General features: G+C 40.6%; 3 protein-coding genes across 6 annotated transcripts; 1 reads left to right on the top strand and 2 right to left on the bottom strand.

The window, feature by feature from the left end:
* Positions 1 to 59: 59 nt before the first annotated feature.
* Positions 60 to 3,834, top strand: LOC146478343 (uncharacterized). Its single transcript, XM_085111869.1, has 3 exons — positions 60 to 1,759; positions 2,101 to 2,587; positions 2,914 to 3,834. The coding sequence occupies exons 1-3, from the start codon at positions 1,403 to 1,405 to the stop codon at positions 3,252 to 3,254; spliced, it is 1,185 nt and encodes a 394-aa protein (XP_084967995.1). The 5' UTR covers positions 60 to 1,402; the 3' UTR covers positions 3,255 to 3,834.
* On the bottom strand, positions 3,714 to 18,530 carry LOC146478342 (uncharacterized). The gene is made up of 6 exons (XM_085111692.1): positions 18,375 to 18,530; positions 15,343 to 16,195; positions 14,182 to 14,979; positions 9,033 to 9,238; positions 5,472 to 6,309; positions 3,714 to 5,127 (listed from the first exon to the last, which is right to left on the bottom strand). Exons 2-6 carry the CDS (start codon positions 16,145 to 16,147, stop codon positions 4,325 to 4,327), a joined length of 3,450 nt encoding a protein of 1,149 aa, XP_084967818.1. The 5' UTR covers positions 16,148 to 16,195; positions 18,375 to 18,530; the 3' UTR covers positions 3,714 to 4,324.
* A 3,350-nt stretch (positions 18,531 to 21,880) lies between these two features.
* LOC146478341 (uncharacterized) lies at positions 21,881 to 26,876 on the bottom strand. 4 transcript variants are annotated; one of them, XM_085111856.1, is made up of 3 exons: positions 26,778 to 26,876; positions 24,262 to 25,114; positions 21,881 to 23,898 (listed from the first exon to the last, which is right to left on the bottom strand). In XM_085111856.1, the coding sequence occupies exons 2-3, from the start codon at positions 25,064 to 25,066 to the stop codon at positions 22,970 to 22,972; spliced, it is 1,734 nt and encodes a 577-aa protein (XP_084967982.1). In that variant the 5' UTR covers positions 25,067 to 25,114; positions 26,778 to 26,876; the 3' UTR covers positions 21,881 to 22,969. The 4 variants fall into 4 exon arrangements, with proteins under 4 accessions (XP_084967982.1, XP_084967984.1, XP_084967983.1 ...); XM_085111858.1 differs by having other exon boundaries at positions 26,773 to 26,867; XM_085111857.1 differs by having other exon boundaries at positions 24,262 to 25,206; positions 26,778 to 26,838.
* Between the last annotated feature and the right edge of the window lie 1,064 nt (positions 26,877 to 27,940).

The following is a 27,940-nucleotide window of genomic DNA, read 5'->3' as shown; positions in this document are numbered from 1 at the left end:
TAGTGTTGCTGTTACCACAAAATGTTGTGTTCGTTGGAATTTTATTAAGGAAAGCTAGGCTCAACACTGTTTCCTTCTCAACTAGAACTTTATTAAAACCATTTCTTAAATGTTTATTGCTATAAGGCCTCGTTAATTTCTTCTATAAACTGATAAGACATGGCCGAAATCTGGATTTATTCCAATATTTCACGAAATCACTGAAATATTTATAAAAGCAGCTGAGTAAAGAATTTTCATATAAAAAGAATAACCCAAACGGCAAGACAAGAAAAAGGTGTTCGAACGATTTTTTAGCGGTTTCACAAAACAAGTTTTTGTGTGTTGTGTGTAAGGACCCGCATAAAAAATTAAAAAATGTGTTTTATTGGCGGCTTTCCCTCCATTTTTTGAGGAAAATGCAAGATAATTTTAAAGCTTTCATGATCCTCCGTGATCTTTGTGGGTCGATCAGCCAGGTGGCAAAATGGCACAACGTGACTGAAAATTAAACAATATTAAACAATTTTTATAAAATTGTTGGTTCCACAAGTGACACAAGCACAAAACACTTTAAAGGAGCACTGCATGTCACGGAGATTACTCTGCATTTGATCAAAACTGCTCAAACATTTGACAAAGAACCTTTACTCTAACACGAAATTGCTCTTTGAGTACCGATTTCTCGGAGGAAGAAATTTTTATCAGGGAGAACAAATTTTTCCATCACTTTTTTTTTTGGTTTCCTTTAGAGGTATCCCAGCCATTCGCAGCCAAAGGCAACTAACACTAGTTTCTGTGCACTAGTAGAGTCATTATTAACAAAACTGAACCACTATTCTAATGTCTCTATAGACACAATATATATTAGGTGACACTGCCCCCCTAAAATACAACTACAGCTTGAGGACTTGCATCAAAACATTAAGCTTCTTCAGTGTTAAGTTCGTGTTGCGTCTCGAGGTAAAGTCATAATTTACCGATTCACCACATAAGTTTTAATATTACAAATTAAACAAAAACACAAGAGACTGACGAAGAAGACTAAACAGAAAAACTAAAAGGATTATATACCAGTGAGAGTTATCAGTCGTGTGAATTCATACTTGAGGACAAAAACCCCGCGCGCCAACATTAATAACCCGTTTGAGGTCTTAGCTTCATAATCTACAGAGAGCTGTCTCAGTGTTTGTACAGACTCTAGACTTGCCACAAGTCGATCTTCGCGTATATAATCCATGATGAATTTCAGAACGGCTTGATTCGCCTTCCAACCAACAAACTTGCGTGGAGAAAAATAGTTTTGTAAGGGACTTTTAGAAAGTTTATTTCACTCTTGTTTTTGCGCGTGTACTTGCGTCGCTATACCAAACGCTTCAAAAGTTACTAATCTCATTTTGTATTCGCTTTTTATAGCTCTACTATGGACCTTGCACGCCTCCTACAAGTGGCATTCCTAGTATCTTACTTAACTCTCCGCACATTGGTTCATGGGAAGGAAAAAGCTAATTGCCAAAAGTTCAAGTTTGTCATCGATCAAGATGCCATACATGACCACATCCTTGAAGGTCACGTGTTTAAACGATTGACCGTCGCCAGCGCCGCCAAATGTCACATGATGTGTAAAGATGACTGTCTCTGTGCATCCATGAATTATTTCCCCTCTGCAAAAGGAAATAACTGTGAGCTTAACGATGCTAATAAAGACATGGATCCATTTGCAATGAAATGGAAATCAGGGGCGAATTATTATGATCTAGTAAGGAGTTATACGGTGAAGGTAGGTTGGGTTCGACAGTCGTCATTGTTGTTTTGTTTCTTTGTATACCGGCTTGTCTTATTTCGGTTTCTCTGCACGCATGCGAAAAAAGGGATCCTCTGTTTTTTCTCACGCTTTCTGTTTTTGGTGTCCCTCCCCATTCCCCGACTACGCCTGCTATGCAGGCTATTGGAAGTTATTAACTATGTTACAGAACTGTAAAAAGAGGCGAGAAACATTTAATTGCTAATCACAAAAAGAAGAACGCAAAATAAAAACTAAACAGTAGAACGAAGTTGAAAATAGGATATATCCACTACCGAAGGAGACTTGCAGCTTATTGTCTATTTTTAACACGTTAGGAGGGAAAGGAATACATACCAGGGAAACATAAGTGTGTTAACCGATGTTGCCGTCCCAATCCCTGTGTAAACGGAGGAGACTGCAAGGAGATCTGTAACCCCAAAGGAACACGGTTAAACTGCATCTGTCCTGCCACTCACACTGGTCAACGGTGTGAGACAAAGCTTGCAAGAAGCTGCAAAGATGTCGCCGAAAACAATGGCAACTTGACGTCTGGAAACTACGCGATCTACGATTTAACGATGGGAACGTTTCCTTTCTACTGCGACATGGAAAGTGAAGCCGGATTTGTTTGGATCCTGATTCAATCGTTTTCCTTAAGTAATAAAGGTACGTTCAAAGACAAAGGATTTAGTGTGGATTTCCCAAAGAATGACGCCAACAGTTATGTGGATTGGAGCGCTTACCGTCTGTTCCTGCCACACATGCAATCCCTGGCTAATCACTCCACACACCTGCGAGTCACCTGCAACTATCCTACTGAAGGTAACATGCACTCTACATTTTTCCCGGATAAATTTCTGAAAAAGTCCTGAATTTTCAGGGCGTTTTCTCAAATATTAAAATAGTTCAGTTCAGGCTCAAAGTCGCCGCGGGCAGAATCCGTCCCCCTCGCCAATTTTAGCTTTGTAGAAAATATTGTTGCTTACCTATTTCTGAAAATTTTTTCTTATGGATTCCAATAGCCCTTGCTAAGATCTACGTTTCCCACACAGTCAAAAACAGAGCAAAAATACCTCTGTATTTGGAGGCTCTGTCCTTAAAATGGGTAAATAATCGGCTCCTTCTTCTTTTTCTTCTTGCTGTTGAAGGTCTCAAGTATACAGACTACGCACGAGCCAAATTAGAAGGCCACGATATCTTTGGTACCTGGGGGTTTCGTTGTCGCCACTACGAGTACATTAACATCCGTGGCAATAATTGTCGCGACTGTACTGCATTGACGAAACAGTCAAATGGCAGTGCTTGGCTCATCAACAGCTTCAAAAGTAAAATGACGTTCGGATGCGATCTTGACGGACGTCCGGGTGGAAATGGTCACGAGAACAACTTCGGAGTGTATCGGGACGGGAATGTTCATCCCGCGCATCGCTGCTCGTCATCGCCTACCTCAACAACTCAGTACTGGTTTGGAGCTTTTCCTAACTTGTAAAAAGCTAAATCTAATAATTCGGTTCGGCATATGAAAACTTCGACGTTTGAAACGAGACTAATTGCATCAAATTTTCAAATGAGTGTCGTAAAACAAAAACAAAAGAAACAACCTTAACCAATCACAACAGATGTAAGCAACGCCATGAACCAATGAACTCGAAGCAGATACATGTGACCGGCGCCCAGCGCGGGAAAACGCGTGCGATCAACTCATGACGATTGTGTTTGCTGAGAAAGTGGCGCACGTTTTAGTAACCAATCACAAAGCGTAGAAAAGTAAGACTAAAGTAAACGCGAAATTGCTTTCGACTCCCAGTTTAAAACCAATCTTTAACTCTGGCTTAGCTGCGGGGTGTTTCAACTTTTTGTGAGAAAACAGTGCACTCACATGAGCAGAAAGACGTTTCTTCTGACAATCCACTCGGTGACATAAAGTAACAGGATGAAGCCAAAAAAATGTTTTTCATCGCTAAATTATTCACAAAGCTGTATTCGTATTTATTACAAGTATGAAAGTCGAGGCAAAAATCAGATTCTCCTTCTTTGTTAGCTTTGGTTATAAAACAATGGTAAACGGCTCAAGGTTCACTATTGTGTTAAGGATGGACTTGGGAGGTTTGCTAAGCATTCAAGAAGCTAGGGTCGTTCTTAGGGTCCGATTACATCGCGAATTTCAAACCGGTCATAGTTAGTATGTATGGCCCGGTTGGGGGACTGAAAGTCGTTAGGGTTAAATCAATCCATCAATCCATCAATCCATCCATCCGTCCGTCCGTCCGTCCGTGCGTCCGTCCGTCCGTCCGTCCGTCCGTCCGTCAGTCAGTCAGTCAGTCAGTCAGTCAGTCAGTCAGTCAGTCAGTCAATAATTCAATCGAGGAATCCCCATCCGGGATGTAACATACCGGGTGTTACAAAGAAGGCCTTTTCCTCTCTTAATTAATGCTATGCTCTCTAGATGTACATGGTTATGATTACTGATATAAGAACAAATCCACAAGCTCAATAGACTAATGTACGTTGAGTTAAACCAATGTTTCAGTCGTGAAAGGATACATATAATACCAAACGTCAGCTTTTCTTGACTTTGTTTCTTATGCTTTGCTCGCGCTTATGGGACTCAAAAGCTGAGCGAAGATCACCAAGCGCTAATTGTGTGTCCTCGAGTGAATGGTAGATGTCAGCTGTGCTTGGGTGTTCGTTTCCAAACACCTTAAGTCTGATGTTCAATGCATGCTGTGCAGATTCAAGAGCCGAATGAAGGTCACCAACAGCACGCTGTGTGTCTCCTACTGAATGATAGCTGTCCGCCGTGCTTGGGTGGTCTTCTCCATACAGCTTACGTCTGAACTCCAAAGCATGTTGTGCAGATTGAAGAGCTGTTGGAAGATCGCCAAGAGCACGTTGTGTGTCCCCGAGTGAATGGTAGCTGTCAGCTATACTCGGGTGTTCATCTCCATAAAGCTTAAGTCGGATGCCCAGTGCTTGCTTTCCAAAATTAAGAGCTGAATGAAGGTCGCCAAGTGCACGTTGTGTGTCCCCGAGTGAATGGTAGATGTCAGCTGTGCTTGGGTGCTCGTTTCCAAATACCTTGAGTCTGATGTTCAATGCACGCTCTGCAGAGTGGAGAGCGCATTGAAGGTCACCAACAGCACGCTGTGTGTCTCCCAGTGAATGATAGCTGTCGGCCGTGCTTGGGTGGTCTTCTCCATACAGCTTACGTCTGATCTCAAGTGCAAGCTGTCCAGATTGAAGAGCCAAGGAAAGGTCGCCCAGAGCTCGTTGTGTGTACCCAAGTGTGTGATAGCTGTCAGCTGCACTTGGGGTTTCTTCCATTGGAGAAAAAGAAGACCTTTCAATTGATGGTGTCGCATCTTATAAAGGACAAAAATAATTTTAAAACAATGTCAACTCTAAATGGCCAAACCCTTTTTGTACAACTAAATATGAGTAATTTTGTGGACGAAAACGTTAGTTGAAAGAAATACTTGTCGCAGATGGAATGCGTGTAACGATGAATCAGTGCATGCAGTGGTTAACACACTCGCTTGGGGTAGGACGATCTAATTCGTCGGATACTGAGTGTGTTTGTTATAACCTTGATAAACCCACTCATTAAAATCACACAACTGCAATATATCACCGCGATCAAGTATTCTTTTTTCTATTTTCTGGGCGAATCTCTTTATATATACCTATCAGCTGATTAATGTGTTACCTGAGTGTTTTGGTTGAGCATCTCGTTTTTCTTGCACTGCTCTTAGCTCATGGATCTTTCGCGCCAGGATAGCGATGTCGTCTTTGTTAGCAATATGACGTTCAACTTTCACCTTTAACTCTTCCATATCTGATCTCATACCCTCGAGAAACGCGATATACCTCCGACTCTCCTCTCTTATACCATGCTCCAATTTTCGAACTTCATTCGTGCGAAAAAAGGCCGACTCGGTCAAACTTCCCACGGCATCAATCGCATCTGTCGTAATTCCAAGAGCTTTGAACGCATCTTTAGTGTATTGCACAAGTTGGCTAAATGTTGACTTGTCCATCTCTGCGCTTGTCGAATGGAAAAGCGAATTTCTTAGAAGTCGAAGTTGATCAATCGCAAGTGCAAATGTTTCAGCGTTGTTTCCAACCGGGCTTTCCACGGATGCATGGAAACTTCCGCGAGGTACGCCACGGGGCTTTACGTACAAATCACTAAGCGTTTGGTGGTGTACAGAAAAGGACCGAGCAAAGATGGTGGCCTGGAATAAGGCAGTGCAATCCCATTCATTGTAAGACTGGTGTGTAGGAACTCTGGTAGTACCACCTTCTGCAGAGACAAACAGATTTCTGACAACAGGGGAGTCATCCCATGGCTGGAATCCCGGGCGATGTCCAAAGTTGTTGTCCCACATGGCTTTAAAGGCCTGGCGTAAAGCTTTTGGGAACTCATTTAACACGATAGACGAAAACTTGAAATAGTTTAACTCCTCGTCTTGATAAGGTGACCATTTTAAGGTCATCTTTGGTTGTAAGCAACTTTCAAAACTTGAAATGGTGTTTATGGTAACCTAAAAGATAGTGAGAAGTGTCATGGCGATGTAACTAAATTAACAGGAAAGAAGGTCGTATTTGCTACCTATCCTAACCTTTGCTTATCCACAAGTAAGGGATGAATCAGATCATTGAAAATTTTCACATAATTGAAAACAAAAGAAGCTATAAAAGCCGGATTTCCATATGTTTTTCTTCACTGGTTCGCTGAAAAAGTCGGTTAACTCAAATGGAAATCATCCACGCATCAATGGGCAGAAAAACGTCCGCAAGTCTTAGCTATTTTTATAGCCTACGGCTTTAAAAGCAGAATACGTAACTGAAATCAATGGAGTGTAATTATCATGACTCTTCACTGTTGTGCTCGCGTAGGCAGTCCACCGAGTGGCTTTCGCCACAATAAATGCGTCACAAGGAATCAGTAGACAATTACGCTGTGAATGGAACCGCTGTCAGTTCATGATATATTAGCTTATTTCTGAAGTAACCTCTCGAGGTCTTAACATTGTCAGTTTTCTTGTATCAGCTGGGAGATCAATATAGCCTATAACTTAAAAAGCGCAGTTGTTTGTTTATCAGCTTGTCCCCCTTAGTAACCTTAAGTAACCTGTAGGTTGAAAAGTATGTGCGTCAGGATAGCCCTTCCATTCGCATTCACCTGATGTGGCGACAGCTTTTCAGCTTGAGCACGAGATCACTGAGCGTGACCTCTCAAACGAAAGTTCTTTAGCAGTGCTTGTGCTGTTTGTTAATAAGATTTTTCAGATCAAAACTGGTAAATTTGTATGACTTCTGCGAGTTAGGGAGTTAAAAGGGTTTCGAACACCGCGATGCAATATCAACAAGTTATCTCAGGAAATAAATGCAGTTGAATTAGCAATTTATGCGTCAACTTCAAAACAATTTATACCATAATGATGCCGCGGATAAAAATTGTACCGTTTACAAACGTACTTATAATCTGGTTCCATGGCGGATTACTGTAATCGTTAGCAATCGGAGGAAACTTCGTTTCAGCGATCGAGCCATCATATCTGAAGGAATCATTGCGTGTTCACCATTCTTTATCCAAGGAACTCTAAGTGCATTCTGCTCAATATGTATGCAGAGTTTGGTCTTAATTAAACTGACGACGTAAAAAAACTAGGATACTTCACAGTCTTGGCGCCACTCTAATTTAACTCTTCATGCATAGTGAACTCTTATAATTATTCGGAAATCTGCACTCATAAAGAGGGCAGAGTTGAGTACTTTAAGGCCTAATGTTTGAAGCCAGTTAATCTGGCAGTTGTATCTCTCAATTTGAGATACAATGCTCACCATTGACATTTGATTCGCGCTTCGCCGGTAGTTTTACAAAATGGAAGGTCTTGAGGCAATAACTTTCTAAAACAAGAGAAATGCAAAGATATGCAGGGATAGATCAAATCAAACACAAGACATCCGACGTCGCAGCTAGCCTACTATACCTCGAGGACACATAAACTGAGTACGTTTACCTTACCTTGAATCGAAGAGCCACCGAATGATTTTAAATATCAAAGTCATGGCCATATTGGACGTTAAAGACCGGAATACAGGCTTCAACGTATCATGCTCATTGCCCACAAAGTTGGACATTTGATATTGGTGACTCTTACGTGAAGTTGGTGCTATTGTGCTTGCTTGGTTTTACCAAATTGCAACGCGTTTTTATAGCTATTTAATGGGGGGCCATTAGCACCAAAAATACATGAATTTCAAACGGTACAGACAAGAAAGAAATGGTTCAAGTGTCCATTACAAAATAGTACAGACAATTAAAGAGTGACACTGCCAAAATACAAACTGTTCAACTTTCTATACTGGAATAGCAAAGTGTAAAACGAAACGGTCTAGCCAAAACACAAACATACTAGCAACTCATATCCGGAAGTGGAACATGGAATAATTAAACAGTCGAGTCAAAGTGCGAATAGCTCACCCTTCATTTGCAATGTAGAACAGTCAAAACGAGAATGGACTAGTTCCCGATGTTTAAACAACACATTGTAATCGCGAATGGTACAGCGTATTAACATGAAATGAATTAGCGATGGGTGAAATAGCTTAGCGTAATGTAGAATGGTTGACCGTAGCATCAAATGACAGAGCGTTGCGTTGCGTGAAATAGCTCAATATGATCGAATAGCTTCTAATAACTTCATATGGTACAGCTCAATAAGAAATTGTTTGGCAATGCATCAAACGTTTCAGGCTGAACGGCCAAGCTGTTTATTCTACCGTGAAATAGTTAACAATGATGTGAAATGGCTGAGCGAGACATGAACCAGCGCGACTTTTCTAGGAAGATCGAAGGAGACTCTGCTCGCAGGGTATCTAAATCGTGATAGTACACGTTGAATGCATAGTTATATATGTACTTGAATTCTACTTTAATGTGAATTCTTCGCACGCACGAACTTCCCTTAGTTTCTTGCAGAATGCAATTTGTCCTTTAGCAACCAAATTTTCTTCCCGAATGTGGTGATGATTATATTCGGACGAAAGATTCCTTTAATATTGTTCCTGTTATTTCAGCATCTACTGATGCTCTGCCTGTTTCTTTTTCCTTCAATCAGATATAAACTAAATACCTGCGATTGATGAAAAGAGAAGGAAGGCAATATTATTCAGCTACGGAAATTGTGGCGATTGAATGCTCCAAAATATATATCTTGTAATTATAAATAATGATATTAATATATATAATTTTACTTACCTGTCGATCGACCTCATAAGTATACGAAGGACAATTTTGCTGGCTAAATGTCGCGCCTGAATTGTCATTTTGACCTCCAGAATGATCACCCACTGCGGTTGCCGTCGCGCAACAAGCAAACACAACAAAGAGAAAAGAATAAAGGAGTTTCGAACTCATTTTGCAATGCTGTATCGGCGCAAATCTCGTTCCCAGAGCCCACGTGTCTTTTGGTCAGCACACAGACACGGCGTATATCCGTAGGCACTTCATGTATCCCCTATCATAGTGTATTTAGATTTTAAATATGTCTACCATAAATCCCGGCCTGATCAATCGATGACAATCGATCATCGGAAATCCAATCGATCAATCGATATCAATCGATGTCAATTAGTTAATTGATATCGATTGATATCGGTCAATCGATGACCAATCGATAATCACAAGCTTGGGTCAATTAGCTGACTGTTTTCGATTTGTAATTTTAGTTCCGCTCGTGGCCGTATACGTGACTGGTGACCCAAACCCGTAAAATATGTCTGAAGTTATTTTAACTATCTACAACGTTGTAGTTAAAGGGTATCATGAATGCCCATTTTCTGTTGAACTTGGTGAGTGTTTCGTTGCTCAAAAAAAGAGGGGAGATCGAGGGAACGTGCTAAAAGTTTAGACACAACACGTGGTCGTGGGCAACTGGGTCACCTCCAACGGGATTTGGAAGCACCACTTTGGCCTCTGAGAAACGAAATTGTTGTGTAATTATGCAAATCAGTCGGTAAAAACGAGGTCGGGTAAGAACGAGAAGCGAGCCACGCAATTTTCGGATCGCACTCACTCGACTATCACAAAGAAATATGAGAGATTACTCGCAGTCTACATAAATCCACATGTCCATTTGATATATGAACCAATAAATTCTTGTTGCTGTTGTTGTTCGTTGTCTTATAAGCGGGACGTAATATGCAAGCCTCCTCAATCGGACGTTCGATCTATCTTCTATTTAAAAGGAAATACGAAAACCGATGACAATCGATGACAATCAATGACAATCGATGGCAATCGATGACAATCGATGTCAATTAAAAAACACGCGATTTTTGGTCATCGATTGGTCATCGATTTCCAATATCAATCGATTAATTGTTATCGATTGACATCGATTGCCATCGATTGTTATCGATTACCAATTTCATCGATTGATCAGGCCGGGCATAAATACCCTTGTATACCCTTGTCAACCCCTATACCTGCCAACTCTCACGCCTGCGGGTTGAAAACTTCGATCTCACACCGGCTCACGCTTGCGGGCCAATTTCTCACGCCTGATTGAAAAATGTGAGTTGTTGTCGTCTTGCTTGACACAATTCCAAAAATATGTTAACTCAGACCCATGTAAGTAACGATATGTTAACTCAGACCCATGTAAGGAACGAAAACCATGTGTAAAGTGAATAAAAGTCCAAAACTTTCCGATTTTAGAACTATAGCGCTGCCAGCTGATTTTATCAACTAACGTCGGTTCTTGTAGCTAAGCGTTTTCTCGATAACTTCGCCTTCGGCAGACTTTGGACGTCTTCGGAAGACTTCGGAAATCTTCGGAAATGATCGTGTCGTCTTCAAAAATCTCAGCACTCCCAGGATAAAAATCTCACGGCTATATCTCAGAAAAAGTTGGCAGGTATAAACCCCTGTATACCATTGTAAACCCTAGTATACCCTTGTATACCCGTTTATCAGTCAAAATATATCAAATTAATATTCTACCCCAAATAGCGACCTTAGGGCAAATGTCGCAATGAGTTTGATACGATTACTTGAATGAAATATTTGGAAAAATCATGTGATAAACCAACAAACGGCAACTCGAACGTCCGACTCGTTCCTAGGGAGTAAGAGAGAAAACAAACAGACAGCAGGGAAAATTCATACTAAGTGAAAGAACTCTGGGAACGATGTTTGTATTATCCCATAAAACTATGGCGTTACATGATTACACGGCTGGTATGGAAGATCGGACGTTACCCTAAAATAAGGGAGCAGTTCTGTGAGCAGGGTTACTTTTGCCCGGGGGGGGGGGGGGGGGTACTTGGTTTCAGTTTTACTGGGTATGTACAGCTGGCCTCTCAGAGCACCTGCCCCATTATAGTCTATTTTGTGGCCAGTCTCAGTCACTTTTTGGGAAAATGTAATTTTTGCGATCCCAGCTAAGTCACTTTCTATTTATGCATCTACTTTCAAGAACGGAGTGTAATGCGAGGTGATTGTTACATTTAATAAACAACAACTTTCTGAACTTTTTAACCGAAACCATTTTGAATACCTACTTGATAGAATAAACTTAGAATTTTCTTACCCCAAAAATCCGAAAATGTGCGACCCCATTCTAGTAACTCTATTGAAAATGTAACCCCATTCTAGTCAATCCAGTCGTGAAAATGCGACCCCGTCCAGCGGCACATCCCCATTAGCCTCTTATAAGGAAGTACCCCCCTCCCCCCCCCCCGGGTACGTTTGTAGAGTTTTGACAAAAGGATAGTTCCAGAATCTTGATTTGAAAGCCAAAACTCCCGAACCCAAGATTCTGGAACGTCAAAATCCTGAATTCAAGATTTTCGCATTCCAAAATATTGAATCCAGGATTTTGGCGTTGCAAAATCTTGAATTCAGGATTTTGGCGTCCAAAATCGTGAATTCAAGACCTTGGCCTTCCAAAATCTTGAGTTCAAGATTTTTATTTTACTGTAACTCCACGCCATAACTCTAGAAATAGCCGTCCGCCAGATCTGCTAAATGAATTGACATTGAAATACAACTTTGTTTACTGCAGGGTAACACCTAACAGCATATCAACTGATCAACAAGTGGCCCTCTATCGTAAAAATGAAACTACGATTTGAAACGATAATACTAAGATAAAAATCGTATAAACACATATGACATAACCAAGAGAGGATGAACTACCTCAACCTTTCTTGCATAAAGGAAAAAATTAAGTGAATATAAGAACTTAAACATTGCGATCAAGCGAAGTGATCTATATTATCATACACACTTCATCGTACTTGTCACTACCAATAAGCATTCCCTTGGTGGTAGTGGCAAGGAGCTTCACAATGTTACTTCTAAAGATGAACTTGAGCTGGCTGAGGTTCTTAGATATCTCTTAGGTGTAATTTTCTCATCGCGGGTGACCTGGTCAGATCATATTGATCAGTTCAGCTAAGATCGATAAGCGCCTTGACGTATTGCTGTGTCAACTAACATTTTAGTAACATCGGAAGAAAACTGTTCTTAAGAAAGCGATATAAGGTCAGCTAGCACTTTCGGCAAGCCAACAGCAGTTCGAAAATTCGGAAAATAAGGACCTGTTTAGCTTGAGAACCCCAACAGATCAAATTGTTTTAGCCAGCACTAAAAGATCTCTTTGAAAGTTCTGAGAACGGTCTTGGTAAACAGGAAGTACATTTGAAGTATTTTCTGAATATTCTCATTGCGCGCCCCCGCATTACATTACAAAGTAATTAGATTTTCAACCCTAAATGAACTAAAAGCACATATCCTTAATAATATATGGAATTTTCTCGCATTCAGAAACTTACCAGTGATGTTAACGTTCCGTGATCTAATCCAACTTTAGTTTAATTTGCAATTCTAACGACAAATTTTAATAATTTACAATTGCTGAAAACTATTTTGCTTATAGAGCGGCATCGCTTCACTGAGATATTGTGAATGATTGATAAAGCTGAATTTTTTCAAAATAAAACGCGATTTTTTTCACTGTTAAATTGCTCTCAGTCACTTTTCTCTTTAAAATTGCATAACCACTTGTTAGTTATTTAAGGCATCCTCGTGTGCCAATAAAGCTTAATAAATTAATAAAGTGTACGTTTATTTATAACGAAAACATGATGGATCGGTTAAGATACGTTAAACTCAAAGCGGGCATTTTTAAAGATACGAGCAAAAAATCGCCATATGTGGTGAGTATACCGGTTGGGTCGTCGAGTCGCACATGTACATACGTAGCAACGAGTTGGGAGGATCTTTTTTAATTGTAAAGACATTCTTGGGTTATGAAGAAGTACGTTTACTAATTCCCAAAAGAAAGTTCGATTAATCCGGATATTTCTATTGAAGTTGTTTTCTTGTCTAGCACCAAAATGCCGAGAATTAACGAGTTTAAACTCGTTAGTAACTCTCGCTGGTGATAAGTTAGTTGTTCGTAGATATTGTCACTTCAATTAATATAAAGCTGTCCGGTAAGATAGTGAGTTTAATGAACATTCTGTACTTCTGATACAATTTCTGGAAGATCAAAGAAACCTTGCCCCCATCAGACGAGTTTCCTACGATAAAAAGCGCAGACAACGAGTTTCGTCGAAATTCGTTATTGACAAATATTCGCAATTGATATAATCTCAGTCAGCGTTTATTGAAAATTCCCCCGTCGACTGAAAGGCCATAAGAGTACAGTGATATATAAAAACTGGTAAAAATGGCTCTGGCTAGACCTGTTACAGTTCTCCGGGACAAGGAGGGTTCTTCGTTCAAACTGAAAATTTTAAGCTTTCTTTTCATTGTGAATGTTTGCTTCAAAGCTGTTCCTGGATCTGATTCAATACCACAACAGTCGTTTTCCAGTTCTGTTCGTGACGGCTCCATCACCTATCACAATTAAAAGTATTTTATCTTAAACTTGAGCATAATATTCATGCTCAGTTTTCAAACAACATTGATCACCTACTCGTGGAAAGAAAAAATTGGGATTAGAGCAAGCTTCCAGTGGGGTGACAGCAGATTTTGTAGATGGACACTCAACTTTCAAGATTCCAAAAGATTGCTTGCACCCAAAGTCAACAACTTTCCCATCAGGGGTGGCTGCAAGCACTGGCAGTCAGTCAGTCAGTCAGTCAGTCAGTCAGTCAGTCAGTCAGTCAATTCAATCAAGGAATCCCCATCCGGGATGTAACATATCGGGCGATCCAAACAAGGCCTCTTCTTTAATTAATTAATTTTTTGCTCTCTAGATGTACATGGTTATGATTACTGAAATAAGAACAAATCCACAAGCTCAATGGACTGATGTATGTTGAGTTAAATTAACGTTTCAGTGGCTTTATTTTGCTTCACCGCGAGAGAATACTTATATAAACCAAACGTCAGCTTTTCTTGAATTTGTTTCTTATGCTTTGCGCACGCTGATGGGACTCATGAGCTGAGCGAAGGTCACCAAGGGCACGTTGTGTGTCCCCGAGTGAATGGTAGATGTCAGCTGTGCTTGGGTGGTCTTCTCCATACAGCTTACGTCTGATCTTCAATGCGTGCTGTGCAGATTCAAGAGCGGAATGAAGGTCACCTACAGCACGCTGTGTGTCCCCCAGTGAATGATAGCTGTCGGCCGTGCTTGAGTGGTCTTCTCCATGCAGCTTACGTCTGATCTCCAATGCATCGTGTGCATATTGAAGAGCTGTTGGAAGATCGCCCAGAGCACGTTGTATGTCCCCGAGTGAATGGTAGGTGTCAGCTATACTCGAGTGTTCATCTCCATAAAGCTTAAGTCGGATGTCCAGTGCTTGCTTTGCAGAATTAAGAGCTGAATGAAGGTCGCCAAGTGCACGTTGTGTGTCCCCAAGTGAATGGTAGATGTCAGCTGTGCTTGGGTGCTCTTTTCCAGATACTTTAAGTCTGATGTCCAATGCACGCTTTGTAGATTGGAGAGCGGATTGTAGGTCGCCAAGAGCACGCTGTGTGTCTCCTACTGAATGATAGCTGTCAGCCGTGCTTGGGTGGTCTTCTCCATACAGCTTGCGTCTGATCTCAAGTGCAAGCTGTGCAGATCGAAGAGCTGAGGAAAGATCGCCCAGAGCTCGTTGTGTGTCCCCAAGTGTGTGGTAGCTGTCAGCTGCACTTGGAGTTTCTTCCGTTGAAGAAAAAGAAGGCCTTTCAATAGATGATGTTGCATCTTATAAAGGACAAAAATAATTTTAAAACAATGTCAAGTCTAAACGGCCAAACCCTTTTTGTGCAACTGAAAATGAGTAGTGTGTTTTAATCCAATTTTGTGGTCGAAAACGTAAGTTGGGTGGTTTGAAAGAAATACTTGTCACAAGTGGCATGCGTGTAACGATGAATCTGTGCATGCAGTGGTTAACATACTCGCTTAGGGTAGAACAATCTAATCCGTAGGATAGTGTGTTTGTTATAACCTTGATAAACCCACTCATTAAAACCCACAACTGCAATATATCACTGCGATCAAGTATTCTTTTTTCTATTTTCTGTGCGAATCTTTTCATATAGGCCTATCAGCTGATTAATGTGTTACCTGAGTGTTTTGGTTGAGGATCTCGTTTTTCTTGCACTTCTCTTAGCTCATCGATCTTTTGCGCCAGGATAGCGATGTCGTCTTTGTTAGCAATATGACCTTCAACTTTCACCTTTAACTCTTCCATATCTGTTCTCATACCCTCGAGAAACTCGATATACCCCCGACTCTCCTCTCTTATACCTTGCTCCAATTTTCGAACTTCATTCGTGCGAAAAAAGGCCGACTCGGTCAAACTTCCTACGGCATCAATCGCATCTGTCGTAATTCCAAGAGCTTTGAACGCATCTTTAGTGTATTGCACACGTTGGCTAAATGTTGACTTGTCCATCTCTGCGCTTGTCGAATGGAAAAGCGAATTTCTTAGAAGTCGAAGTTGATCAATCGCAAGTGCAAATGTTTCAGCATTGTTTCCAACCGGGCTCTCCACGTATGCATGGAAACTTCCGTGAGATACGCCACGGGGCTTTACGTACAAATCACTGAGTGTTTTGTTGCGACCTGAGGTATCTGGTAAGGCGAAGGACTGTGCAAAGATTGTGGCCTGGAATAAGACAGTGCAATCCCATTCATTGTAAGACAGGTGTGTAGGAACTCTGGTAGTACCACCTTCTGCAGAGACAAACAGATTTCTGACAACAGGGGAGTCATCCCATTGCTGGAATCCCGGGCGATGTCCAATGTTGTTGTCCCACATAGCTTTAAAGGCCTGGCGTAAAGCTTTTGGGAACTCATTTAACACGATAGACGAAAACTTGAAATAGTTTAACTCCTCGTCCCGATAGGGTGACAATTTTAAGGCCATCTTTGGTTGTAAGCAACTTTCAAAACTTGAAATGGTGTTTATGGTAACCTAAAAGATAGTGAGAAGTGTCATGGCGAATTAACAGGAAAGAAGGTCGTATTTGCTACCTATCCTAACCTTTGCTTGTCCACCTGTAAGGGATGAATGAGATCATTGAAAATTTTCACTTAATTGAAAACAAAAGAAGCTATAAAAGCCGGATGTCCATATGTTTTTCTTCACTGGTTCGCTGAAAGAGTCGGTTAACTCAAATCGAAATCATCCACGTATCAATGGGCAGAAAAACTTCCGCAAATTTTTGCTATTTTTATAACCTACGGCTCAAACAACTGAAAGTTGGCTTTAAAAGCAGAATACCTGACTGAAATCAATGGAGTGTAGTTATCATGACTCTTCACTGTTGGGTTCGCGTACGTAGTCGGCCGAGTGGCTTTCGCCACAATAAATGCGACACACGAATCAGTAGACAATTACGCTGTGAATGGACTGCTGTCAGTTCATGATATATTAGCTTATTTCTGAAGGAGCCTTTACTGAAGGAATCATTGTGTGTTCACCATTTATCAAAGGAACTCTAAGTGCATTCTGCTCAATATGTATGCAGAGTTTGGTCTCCATTAAACTGACGACGTAAAAAAAACTAGGATACTTCACAGTCTTGGCGTCACTCTAATTTAACTTTTCATAGTGAACTCTTATAAGTTGAGTACTTTAAGGCCTAATGTTTGAAGCCAATTTTAACTGGATTAAAATCTGGCAGTTGTATCTCTCAATTTGAGATACAATGCTCGTCATTGACATTTGATTCGCGCTTCGACGGTAGTTTTACAAAATGGAAGGTCTTGTGGCAATACCTTTCTAAAACAAGAGAAATGAAAAGATATGCAGGGATAGATCAAATCAAACACAAGACATCCGACGTCGCAGCTAGCCTACTATACCTCGAGGACACATAAACTGAGTACGTTTACCTTACCTTGAATCGAAGAGCCACCGAATGATTTTAAATATCAAAGTCATGATCATATTGGACGTTAAAGACCGGAATACAGGCTTCAACGTATCAAGCTCATTGCCCACAACGTTGGACATTTAATATTGGTGACTCTTACGTGAAGTTGGTGCTATTGTGCTTGCTTGGTTTTACTAAATTTCAACGCGTTTTTATAGCTATTTTATGGGCGGCCGTTATCACCAAAAATACATGAATTTCAAATGGTACAGACAAGAAATAAATGGTTCAAGTGTCCATTACAAAATAGTATAGACAATTAAAGAGTGACACAGCCAAAATACAAACTGTTCAACTTTCTATACTTGAATAGCAAAGTGTAAAACGAAACGGTCTAGCCAAAACACAAACATACTAGCAACTCATATCCGGAAGTGGAACATGGAATAATTAAACAGTCGAGTCAAAGTGCGAATAGCTCACCCTTCAATGCGAATAGCTCACCCTTTGCAATGTAGAACAGTCAAAACGAGAATGGACTAGTTCCCGATGTTTAAACAACACATTGTAATCGCGAATGGTACAGCGTATTAACATGAAATGAATTAGCGATGGGTGAAATAGCTTAGCGTAATGTAGAATGGTTGACCGTAGCATCAAATGACAGAGCGTTGCGTTGCGTGAAATAGCTCAATATGATCGAATAGCTTCTAATAACTTCATATGGTACAGCTCAATAAGAAATTGTTTGGCAATGCATCAAACGTTTCAGGCTGAACGGCAAAGCGGTTTATTCTACCGTGAAATAGTTAACAATGATGTGAAATGGCTGAGCGTGACATGAACCAGCACAACTTTTCTAGGAAGATCGAAGGAGACTCTGCTCGCAGGGTATCTAAATCGTGATAGTACACGTTGAATGCATAGTTATATATGTACTTGGAACTAATTTAATGTGAATTCTCCACACGCACGAACTTCCCTTAGTTTCTTGCAGAATCCAATTTGTCCTTTAGCAACCAAATTTTCTTCCCGAATGTAGTGATGATTCGGACGCAAGATTCCTTTAATATCGTTCCTATTATTTCAGCATCTACTGATGCTCTGCCTGTTTCTTTTTCCTTTAATCAGATATAAACTAAATACCTGTGATTGATGAAAAGAGAAGGAAGGCAATATTATTCAGCCACGGAAATTGTGGCGATTGAATGCTCCAAAAAAAATATATATCTTGTAATTATAAATAATGATATTAATATATATAATTTTACTTACCTGTCGATCGACCTCATAAGTATACGAAGGACAATTTTGCTGGCTAAATGTCGCGCTGAATTGTCATTTTGACCTCCAGAATGATCACCTACTGCGGTTGCCGTCGCGCAACAAGCGAACACAACAAAGACAAAAGAATTCATTTTTTAATGCTGTATCGGCGCAAATCTCGTTCCCAGAGCCCACGTGTCTTTTGGTCAGCACACAGACACGGCGTATATCCGTAGGCACCTCATGTATCCCCTATTATAGTGTATTTAGATTTTAAAAATGTCTACCATATACAGTCGAACCTGTATATAACGGCCCTGTATTAAGCGGCCACCCTCTGTTAAGCGGCCACTTTTTAAAGTCCCGATTTTTCGCGCATACAAACGCTGTATTTGGTACCTGTATTAGGCGGCCACCTCTATTAAGCGGCCGCGGCCACCCTGTATCACTCCCATGTTTGTCTTTCTTTGTTATTTTTACCTGTATTAAGCGGCCACCCTTGAATGGAAAAGCCATATACACAGTACCATGGATAACAGGAATTGTCGCTGGGAGTGCCGGCAGTCAACGACATGCTCTACAAACAAAAGTTTCAAATTCCGATGTGCCAAATGCACGTGTCCCACTTGTTTAGTCGCTGTAATTCTTACCCTATTCCTATTTTAACTTTAAGAATTTTGTTATATATTGTGTTACTTTTAATTAGCAACATTACCGTTATAACTCCACTTCGATCGTAACAACTATGAAATGACGGAATGAGATATTTTGTTGTGAACTGCAAGTCACGTAAGTAAGTGAGTTAGAAATACAGTACTGTACGCCGTAAAAGAGTAGAGGACAATTTATTGCACAGTGCTTTTACACAATGTTACGTATATTATACCATTAAGTTACAAGTTGGCACTGAACTTTGTTTAAAGTATTGATCTCTTGAAAGAGTGTTGATTGTCCTATTGTTTCCTTGCATGAAATGTTTTTGTATGATACACCATTAAAATTGACATTAGACAACGCCCAGTGAGTATTTTAGTGATCCTGTATTAAGCGGCCACTTGTATTAAGCGGCCAGTTCCTCAAGTCCCGTGGGTGGCCGTTATCTACAGGTTCGACTGTATACCCTTGTATACCTTTGTCAACCCCTGTATACCATTGTAAACCCTAGTATACTCTTGTATACCCGTATATCAGTCAAAATATATCAAATTAATATTCTACCCAAAATAGCGACCTTAGGGCAAATGTCGCAATGGGTTTGATAAGATTACTTGAATGAAATATTTGGAAAAATCATGTGATAAACCAACAAACGACAACTCGAACGTCCGACTCGTTCCTAGGGAGTAACAGAGAAAACAAACAGACAGTAGGGAATCTTCATACTAAGTGAAAGAACTCTGGGAACGATGTTTGTATTATCCCATAAAACCATGGCGTTACATGATTACACGGCTGGTATAGAAGATCGGACGTTACGCTAAAATAAGGGACCAGTTCTGTGAGCTCGAATGGCAGTAGGGTTACTTTTGCCCGGGGGGGGGGGGGTACTTGGTTTCAGTTTTACTGGGTATGTACAGCTGGCCTCTCAGAGCACCTGCCCCATTATAGTCTATTTTGTGGCCAGTTATAGACCCCATCTCAGTCACTTTTTGGGAAAATGTAATTTTTGCAATCCCAGCTAAGTCACTTTTTATTTATACATCTACTTTCAAGAACGGAGTGTAATGCGAGGTGATGGTTACATTTAATAAACAACAACTTTCTGAACTTTTTAACCGAAGCCATTTTGAATCCCTACTTGATAGAATAAACTTAGAATTTTCTTACCCCAAAAATCCGAAAATGTGCGACCCCATTCTAGTAACTCAATTAAAATGCAACCCCATTCTAGTCAATCCAGTCGTGAAAATGCGACCCCATCCAGCGGCACATCCTCATTAGCCTCTTATAAGGAAGTACCCCCCCCCCCCCCCGGTACTTTTGTAGAGTTTTGACAAAAGGATAGTTCCAGAATTTTGATTTGAAAGCCAAAACTCCCGAATCCAAGATTCTGGAACGCCAAAATCCTGAATTTACGATTTTCGCATTCCAAAATATTGAATCCAGGATTTTGGCGTTGCAAAATCTTGAATTCATGATTTTGGGGTCCAAAATCGTGAATTCGAGACGTTGGCCTTCCAAAATTTTGAGTTCAAGATTTTTATTTTACTCTAACTCCACGCCATAACTCTAGAAATAGCCGTCCGCCAGATCTTCTCAATGAATTCACATTGTGATACAACTTTGTTTACTGCAGGGTAACACCTATCAGCATATCAACTAATGAACAAGTGGCCCCCTATCGTAAAAATGAAAATACAATTGGAAACGATAACACTAAGATAAAAATCGTATAAACATATGTGATATAAATCAAGAGAGGATGAACTACCTCAACCTCTCTTGTATAAAGGAAAAAATTAAGTGAATATAAGAACTTAAACATTGCGATCAAGCGAAGTGATCTATATCATCATACACACTTCATCGTACTTGTCACTACCAATAAGTATTCCCTTGGTGCATGGTAGCGGCAGGGAGCTTCACAATGTTACTTCTAAAGATGAACTTGAGCTGGCTGAGGTTCTTAGATATCTAGGTGTAATTTTTTCATCGCAGGTGACCTGGTCAGATCATATTGATCAGTTCAGCTATGATCGATAAGCGCCTTGACGTATTGCTGTGTCAACTAACATTTTAGTAACATCGGAAGAAAACTGTTGTTACGAAAGCGATATAAGGTCAGCTAGCACTTTCGGAAAGCCAACAGCAGTTCGAAAATTCGGAAAATAAGGACCTGTTTAGCTTGAGAACCCCAACAGATCAAATTGTTTTAGCCAGCACTAAAAGATCTCTTTGAAAGTTCTGAGAACGGTCTTGGTAAACAGGAAGTACATTTGAAGCATTTTCTGAATATTCTCATTGCGCGCCCCCGCATTACATTACAAAGTAAAGATTTTAAACCCTAAATGAACTAAAAGCACGTATCCTTAATAATATATGGAATTTTCTCGCATTCGGAAACTTACCAGTGATGTTAACGTTCCGTAATCTAATCCAACTTTAGTTTAATTTGCAATTCTAACGACAAATTTTAATAATTACAAATTGCTGAATACTATTTTGCTTATAGAGCGGCATCGCTTCACTGAGATATTGTGAATGATTGATAAAGCTGAATTTTTTCAAAATAAAACGCGATTTTTTTCACTGTTAAATTGCTCTCAGTCACTTTTCTCTTTAAAATTGCATAACCACTTGTTAGTTATTTAAGGCATCCTCGTGTGCCAATAAAGCTTAATAAATTAATAAAATGTACGTTTATTTATAACGAAAACATGATGGATCGGTTAAGATACGTTAAACTCAAAGCGGGCATTTTTAAAGATACGAGCAAAAAAATCGCCATATGTGGTGAGTATACCGGTTGGGTCGTCGAGTCGCACATGTACATACGTAGCAACGAGTTGGGAGGATCTGTTTTAATTGTAAAGACATTCTTGGGTTATGAAGAAGTACATTTGCTAATTCCCAAAAGAAAGTTCGATTAATCCGGATATTTCGATTGAAGTTGTTTTCTTGCCTAGCACCAAAATGCCGAGAATTAACGAGTTTAAACTCGTTAGTAACTCTCGCTGGTTATTAGTTAGTTGTTCGCAGATATTGTCACTTCAATTAATATAAAGCTGTCCGGTAAGATAGTGAGTTTAATGAACATTCTGTACTTCTGATACAATTTCTGGAAGATCAAAGAAACCTTGCCCCCATCAGACGAGTTTCCTACGATAAAAAGCGCAGACAACGAGTTTCGTCGAAATTCGTTATTGACAAATATTCGCAATTGATATAATCTCAGTCAGCGTTTATTGAAAATCCCCCCGTCGACTGAAAGGCCATAAGAGTACAGTGATATATAAAAACTGGTAAAAATGGCTCTGGCTAGACCTGTTACAGTTCTCCGGGACAAAGAGGGTTCTTCGTTCAAACTGAAAATTTTAAGCTTTCTTTTCATTGTGAATGTTTGCTTCAAAGCTGTTCCTGGATCTGATTCAATACCACAACAGTCGTTTTCCAGTTCTGTTCGTGACGGCTCCATCACCTGTCACAATTATAAGTATCTTATCTTAAACTTGAGCATAATATTCATGCTCAGTTTTCAAACAACATTGATCACCTACTCGTGGAAAGAAAAAATTGGGATTAGAGCAAGCTTCCAGTGGGGTGACAGCAGATTTTGTAGATGGACACTCAACTTTCAAGATTCCAAAAGATTGCTTGCACCCAAAGTCAACAACTTTCCCATCAGGGGTGGCTGCAAGCACTGGCAGTCAGTCAGTCAGTCAATTCAGTCAAGGAATCCCCATCCGGGATGTAACATATCGGGCGATCCAAACAAGGCCTCTTCTTTAATTAATTAATTTTTTGCTCTCTAGATGTACATGGTTATGATTACTGAAATAAGAACAAATCCACAAGCTCAATGGACTGATGTATGTTGAGTTAAATTAACGTTTCGGTGGCTTTATTTTGCTTCACCGCGAGAGAATACATATATAAACCAAACGTCAGCTATTCTTGAATTTGTTTCTTATGCTTTGCGCACGCTGATGGGACTCAAGAGCTGAGCGAAGGTCACCAAGGGCACGTTGTGTGTCCCCGAGTGAATGGTAGATGTCAGCTGTGCTTGGGTGGTCTTCTCCATACAGCTTACGCCTGATCTTCAATGCGTGCTGTGCAGATTCAAGAGCGGAATGAAGGTCACCTACAGCACGCTGTGTGTCCCCCAGTGAATGATAGCTGTCGGCCGTGCTTGAGTGGTCTTCTCCATACAGCTTACGTCTGATCTTCAATGCGTGCTGTGCAGATTCAAGAGCGGAATGAAGGTCACCTACAGCACGCTGTGTGTCCCCCAGTGAATGATAGCTGTCGGCCGTGCTCGAGTGGTCTTCTCCATACAGCTTACGTCTGATCTCCAATGCATCGTGTGCATATTGAAGAGCTGTTGGAAGATCGCCCAGAGCACGTTGTGTGTCCCCGAGTGAATGGTAGCTGTCAGCTATACTCGGGTGTTCATCTCCATAAAGCTTAAGTCGGATGTCCAGTGCTTCTTTTCCAGAATTAAGAGCTGAATGAAGGTCGCCAAGTGCACGTTGTGTGTCCCCAAGTGAATGGTAGATGTCAGCTGTGCTTGGGTGCTCTTTTCCAGATACTTTAAGTCTGATGTCCAATGCACGCTTTGTAGATTGGAGAGCGGATTGAAGGTCGCCAAGAGCACGCTGTGTGTCTCCTACTGAATGATAGCTGTCAGCCGTGCTTGGGTGGTTTTCTCCAAACAGATTACGTCTGATCTCAAGTGCAAGCTGTGCAGATCGAAGAGCTGAGGAAAGATCGCCCAGAGCTCGTTGTGTGTCCCCAAGTGTGTGATAGCTGTCAGCTGCACTTGGAGTTTCTTCCGTTGAAGAAAAAGAAGGCCTTTCAATAGATGATGTTGCATCTTATAAAGGACAAAAATAATTTTAAAACAATGTCAAGTCTAAACGGCCAAACCCTTTTTGTACAACTAAAAATGAGTAGTATGTTTTAATCCAATTTTGTGGTCGAAAACGTAAGTTGGGTAGTTTGAAAGAAATACTTGTCACAAGTGGCATGCGTGTAACGATGAATCTGTGCATGCAGTGGTTAACATACTCGCTTAGGGTAGAACAATCTAATCCGAAGGATAGTGTGTTTGTTATAACCTTGATAAACCCACTCATTAAAACACACAACTGCAATATATCACTGCGATCAAGTATTCTTTTTTCTATTTTCTGTGCGAATCTTTTTATATAGGCCTATCAGCTGATTAATGTGTTACCTGAGTGTTTTGGTTGAGCATCTCGTTTTTCTTGCACTGCTCTTAGCCCATCGATCTTTTGCGCCAGGATAGCGATGTCGTCTTTGTTAGCAATATGACCTTCAACTTTCACCTTTAACTCTTCCATATCTGATTTCATACCCTCGAGAAACTCGATATACCTCAGACTCTCCTCTCTTATACCTTGCTCCAATTTTTGAACTTCATTCGTGCGAAAAAAGGCCGACTCGGTCAAACTTCCTACGGCATCAATCGCATCTGTCGTAATTCCAAGAGCTTTGAACGCATCTTTAGTGTATTGCACACGTTGGCTAAATGTTGACTTGTCCATCTCTGCGCTTGTCGAATGGAAAAGCGAATTTCTGAGAAGTCGAAGTTGATCAATCGCAAGTGCAAATGTTTCAGCATTGTTTCCAACCGGGCTTTCCACGTATGCATGGAAACTTCCGTGAGATACGCCACGGGGCTTTACGTACAAATCACTGAGTGTTTTGTGGCGACCTGAGGTATCTGGTAAGGCGAAGGACTGTGCAAAGATTGTGGCCTGGAATAAGACAGTGCAATCCCATTCATTGTAAGACTGGTGTGTAGGAACTCTGGTAGTACCACCTTCTGCAGAGACAAACAGATTTCTGACAACAGGGGAGTCATCCCATTGCTGGAATCCCGGGCGATGTCCAATGTTGTTGTCCCACATAGCTTTAAAGGCCTGGCGTAAAGCTTTTGGGAACTCATTTAACACGATAGATGAAAACTTGAAATAGTTTAACTCCTCGTCCCGACAGGGTGACAATTTTAAGGCCATCTTTGGTTGTAAGCAACTTTCAAAACTTGAAATGGTGTTTATGGTAACCTAAAACATAGCGAGAAGTGTCATGGCGATGTTACCAAATTAACAGGAAAGAAGGTCGTATTTGCTACCTATCCTAACCTTTGCTTGTCCACCTGTAAGGGATGAATGAGATCATTGAAAATTTTCACTTAATTGAAAACAAAGGAAGCTATAAAGGCCGGATGTTCATACGTTTTTCTTCACTGGTTCGCTGGAAGAGTCGGTTAACTGAAATGGGAATCATCCACGCATCAATGGGCAGAAAAACTTCCGCAAGTTTTTGCTATTTTTATAGCCTACGGCTCAAACAACTGTAAGTTGGCTTTAAAAGCAGAATACGTAACTGAAATCAATGGAGTGTAATTATCATGACTCTTCACTGTTGGGCTCGCGTAGGCAGTCGTCCGAGTGGCTTTCGCCACAATAAATGCGACACACTCATCAGTAGACCGTTACGCTGTGAATCGAACCGCTGTCAGTTCATGATATATTAACTTATTTCTGAAGTAACCTCTCGAGGTCTTTATATTGTCTGTTTTCTTGTATCGGCTGGGAGATCAATATAGCCTATAACTTAAAAAGCGCATTAATTTGTTTGTTTATCTGCTTGTCCCCCTTAGTAACCTCTAGAAACCTGTAGGTTGAAAAGTACGTGCGCCATGAAAACCCTTCCATTCGCATTCATTGATGTGGCGACAGCTTTTCAGCTTGAGCATGAGATCATTGAGCGTGACCACTCAAACGCAAGCTCTTTCGCAGTGCTTGGCGGATGTGCTGTTTGTTGATAAGATTTTTCAGATCAAAACTGGTAAATTTGTATGACTTCAGCGATTTAGGGAGTTAAGAGGGTTTCGAACACCGCGATGCAATACCAGCAAGGTATCTCAGGAAATAAATGCAATTAAATGAACAATTTATGCGTCAACTTCAAAACAATTTATACCAGCAATATAAGCCGCCTGGTAATCTTAAGTTCCTCAGCTCCAATCGTTCAATCGCCAAAAAACTTGGTGCTCAGCGATGAGGAAGTGACGCCGCGGATGGAAATATGTTCCGGGCACCCATGGTCATTCACCCAGTAGCACTCGCAGTGATTAAACCGATTATAAACATACCTATAAACTGGTTCTATGGCCGATCACTGCGATCGTTAGCGATCGGAGAACACTTCGTTTCAGCGATCGAGCCATCATATCTAAAGGAGCCTTTACTGAATGAGTCATTGTGTGTTCACCATTCTTTATCCAAGGAACTCTAAGTGCATTCTTTTCAATATGTATGCAGGATTTGATCTTAGCTACGGAAAAGAAACTTGGAAACTTCACGGTCTTGGCGTCACTCTAATTTAACTCTTCATAGTGAACTCCAGTTATAATTATTCAGTAATCCGCACTGACAAAAGGAACAAAGTAGCGGAGTACTTTAAGACCTAATTTATGAAGACGAAAAATCTGGCCATGCAGTTGTATCTCTCACTCGGTTTGAGATACAGTACTCATCGTTGACATTTGATTCGCGCTTCGCCGGTAGTTTTACAAAATGGAGGCTCTTGGGGCAATACCTTTCTAAAACGACAGAAATGCAAAGATATGCAGGGATAGATCAAATCAAACACAAGACGTCCGACGTCGCAGCTAGCCTACTATACCTCGAGGACACATAAACTGAGAACAGTTTACCTTACCTTGAATCGAAGAGCTACCGAATTTTTAGTATCAACGTCGTGGTCATATTGGACGTTAAAGACCGGAAGACAGGCCTCAACGTATCAAGCTCATTGCCCACAAAGTAGGACATTTGATGTTGGTGACTCTTACATGAAGTTGGTGCTATTGCGCTTGCTTGGTGTTACCAAATTTTAAGGTGATTTGTAGTACAGCGGATTTGTCTAAATCGTGATAGTACACGTTGAATGCATTAATTGTTATGAATGTACTTGAATTCTACTTATCAAGTCTCCGCACGCACGAACTTCCCTTAATTTCTTGCAGAATCCAATTTGACAAAGAGAATAGGATAAAGGACTTTCGAACTCATTTTGCAATGCTGTAATCGGCGCAAACCCCCACGAGTTATGAATCAAAATGCAACAAATTTATTAATCTATTTAAATTTAACCAATCTCGTTCCAAGAGCCCACGTGTCTTTTGTCTTGGCGCTGACCAAAAGACACGTGGGCTCTCAGAACGAGATTGGAATTTAACGGTACAGTTATTATTTTAAGCTGCGCCAATCTTGTATCCAGAGTCCTCAGGCACTTTGGCCAGCGGTTGGTCGCCAGGAGAGACTCAGGGAAACTGGAATTTTATTACCGCAGGATTTCTGCGGTAAAACAATGCAAGCCGTTACATAGCAGCCAATCAAAAAATTTAATTTTTTTCGAATTCTCTAGCGTCTCTCCTGGCGCCTACCCGCTGACCAAAAAGCCTGAGGACTCTGGGTACGAGATTAAACATGCGCTGTCCAGCAAGACAAGGAAATGTAAAAATATCATACCTTAATCGCGACAAAATCTCTTCAGTTTTTTACCAATAGTAGATTAGATAGCCGTTCAACTTATTTCTGGTGGTATACTTGGGAAAGAAATGCTACTTTGGGTAATAAAGGCAACATACAATTACTTGAATAAAAAATTTGGAAAAGTCATGTGATAAACCAACCGACGACAACTCGAACGTCCGACTCGTTCCTAGGGAGTAAGAGAAAAAACAAACAGACAGCAGGGAATTTTCATACTAAAAGGCTGTTTACAAGGCGGGAGGAAGATCCTAGCACTAGGAAGATCCGAGAAGGCGGAAAAACTTTTCTAGGTGTAATTTTCTCATCACAGGTGAACTGGTCAGATCA

The sequence above is a fragment of the Pavona decussata genome, unplaced genomic scaffold, assembly GCF_977016875.1.
Source record: "Pavona decussata unplaced genomic scaffold, jaPavDecu1.1 SCAFFOLD_64, whole genome shotgun sequence".
Taxonomy (NCBI): domain Eukaryota; kingdom Metazoa; phylum Cnidaria; class Anthozoa; order Scleractinia; family Agariciidae; genus Pavona; species Pavona decussata.
Note: the sequence above shows the minus strand (reverse complement) of the source record. Positions and strands in the feature narration are given on the sequence as shown.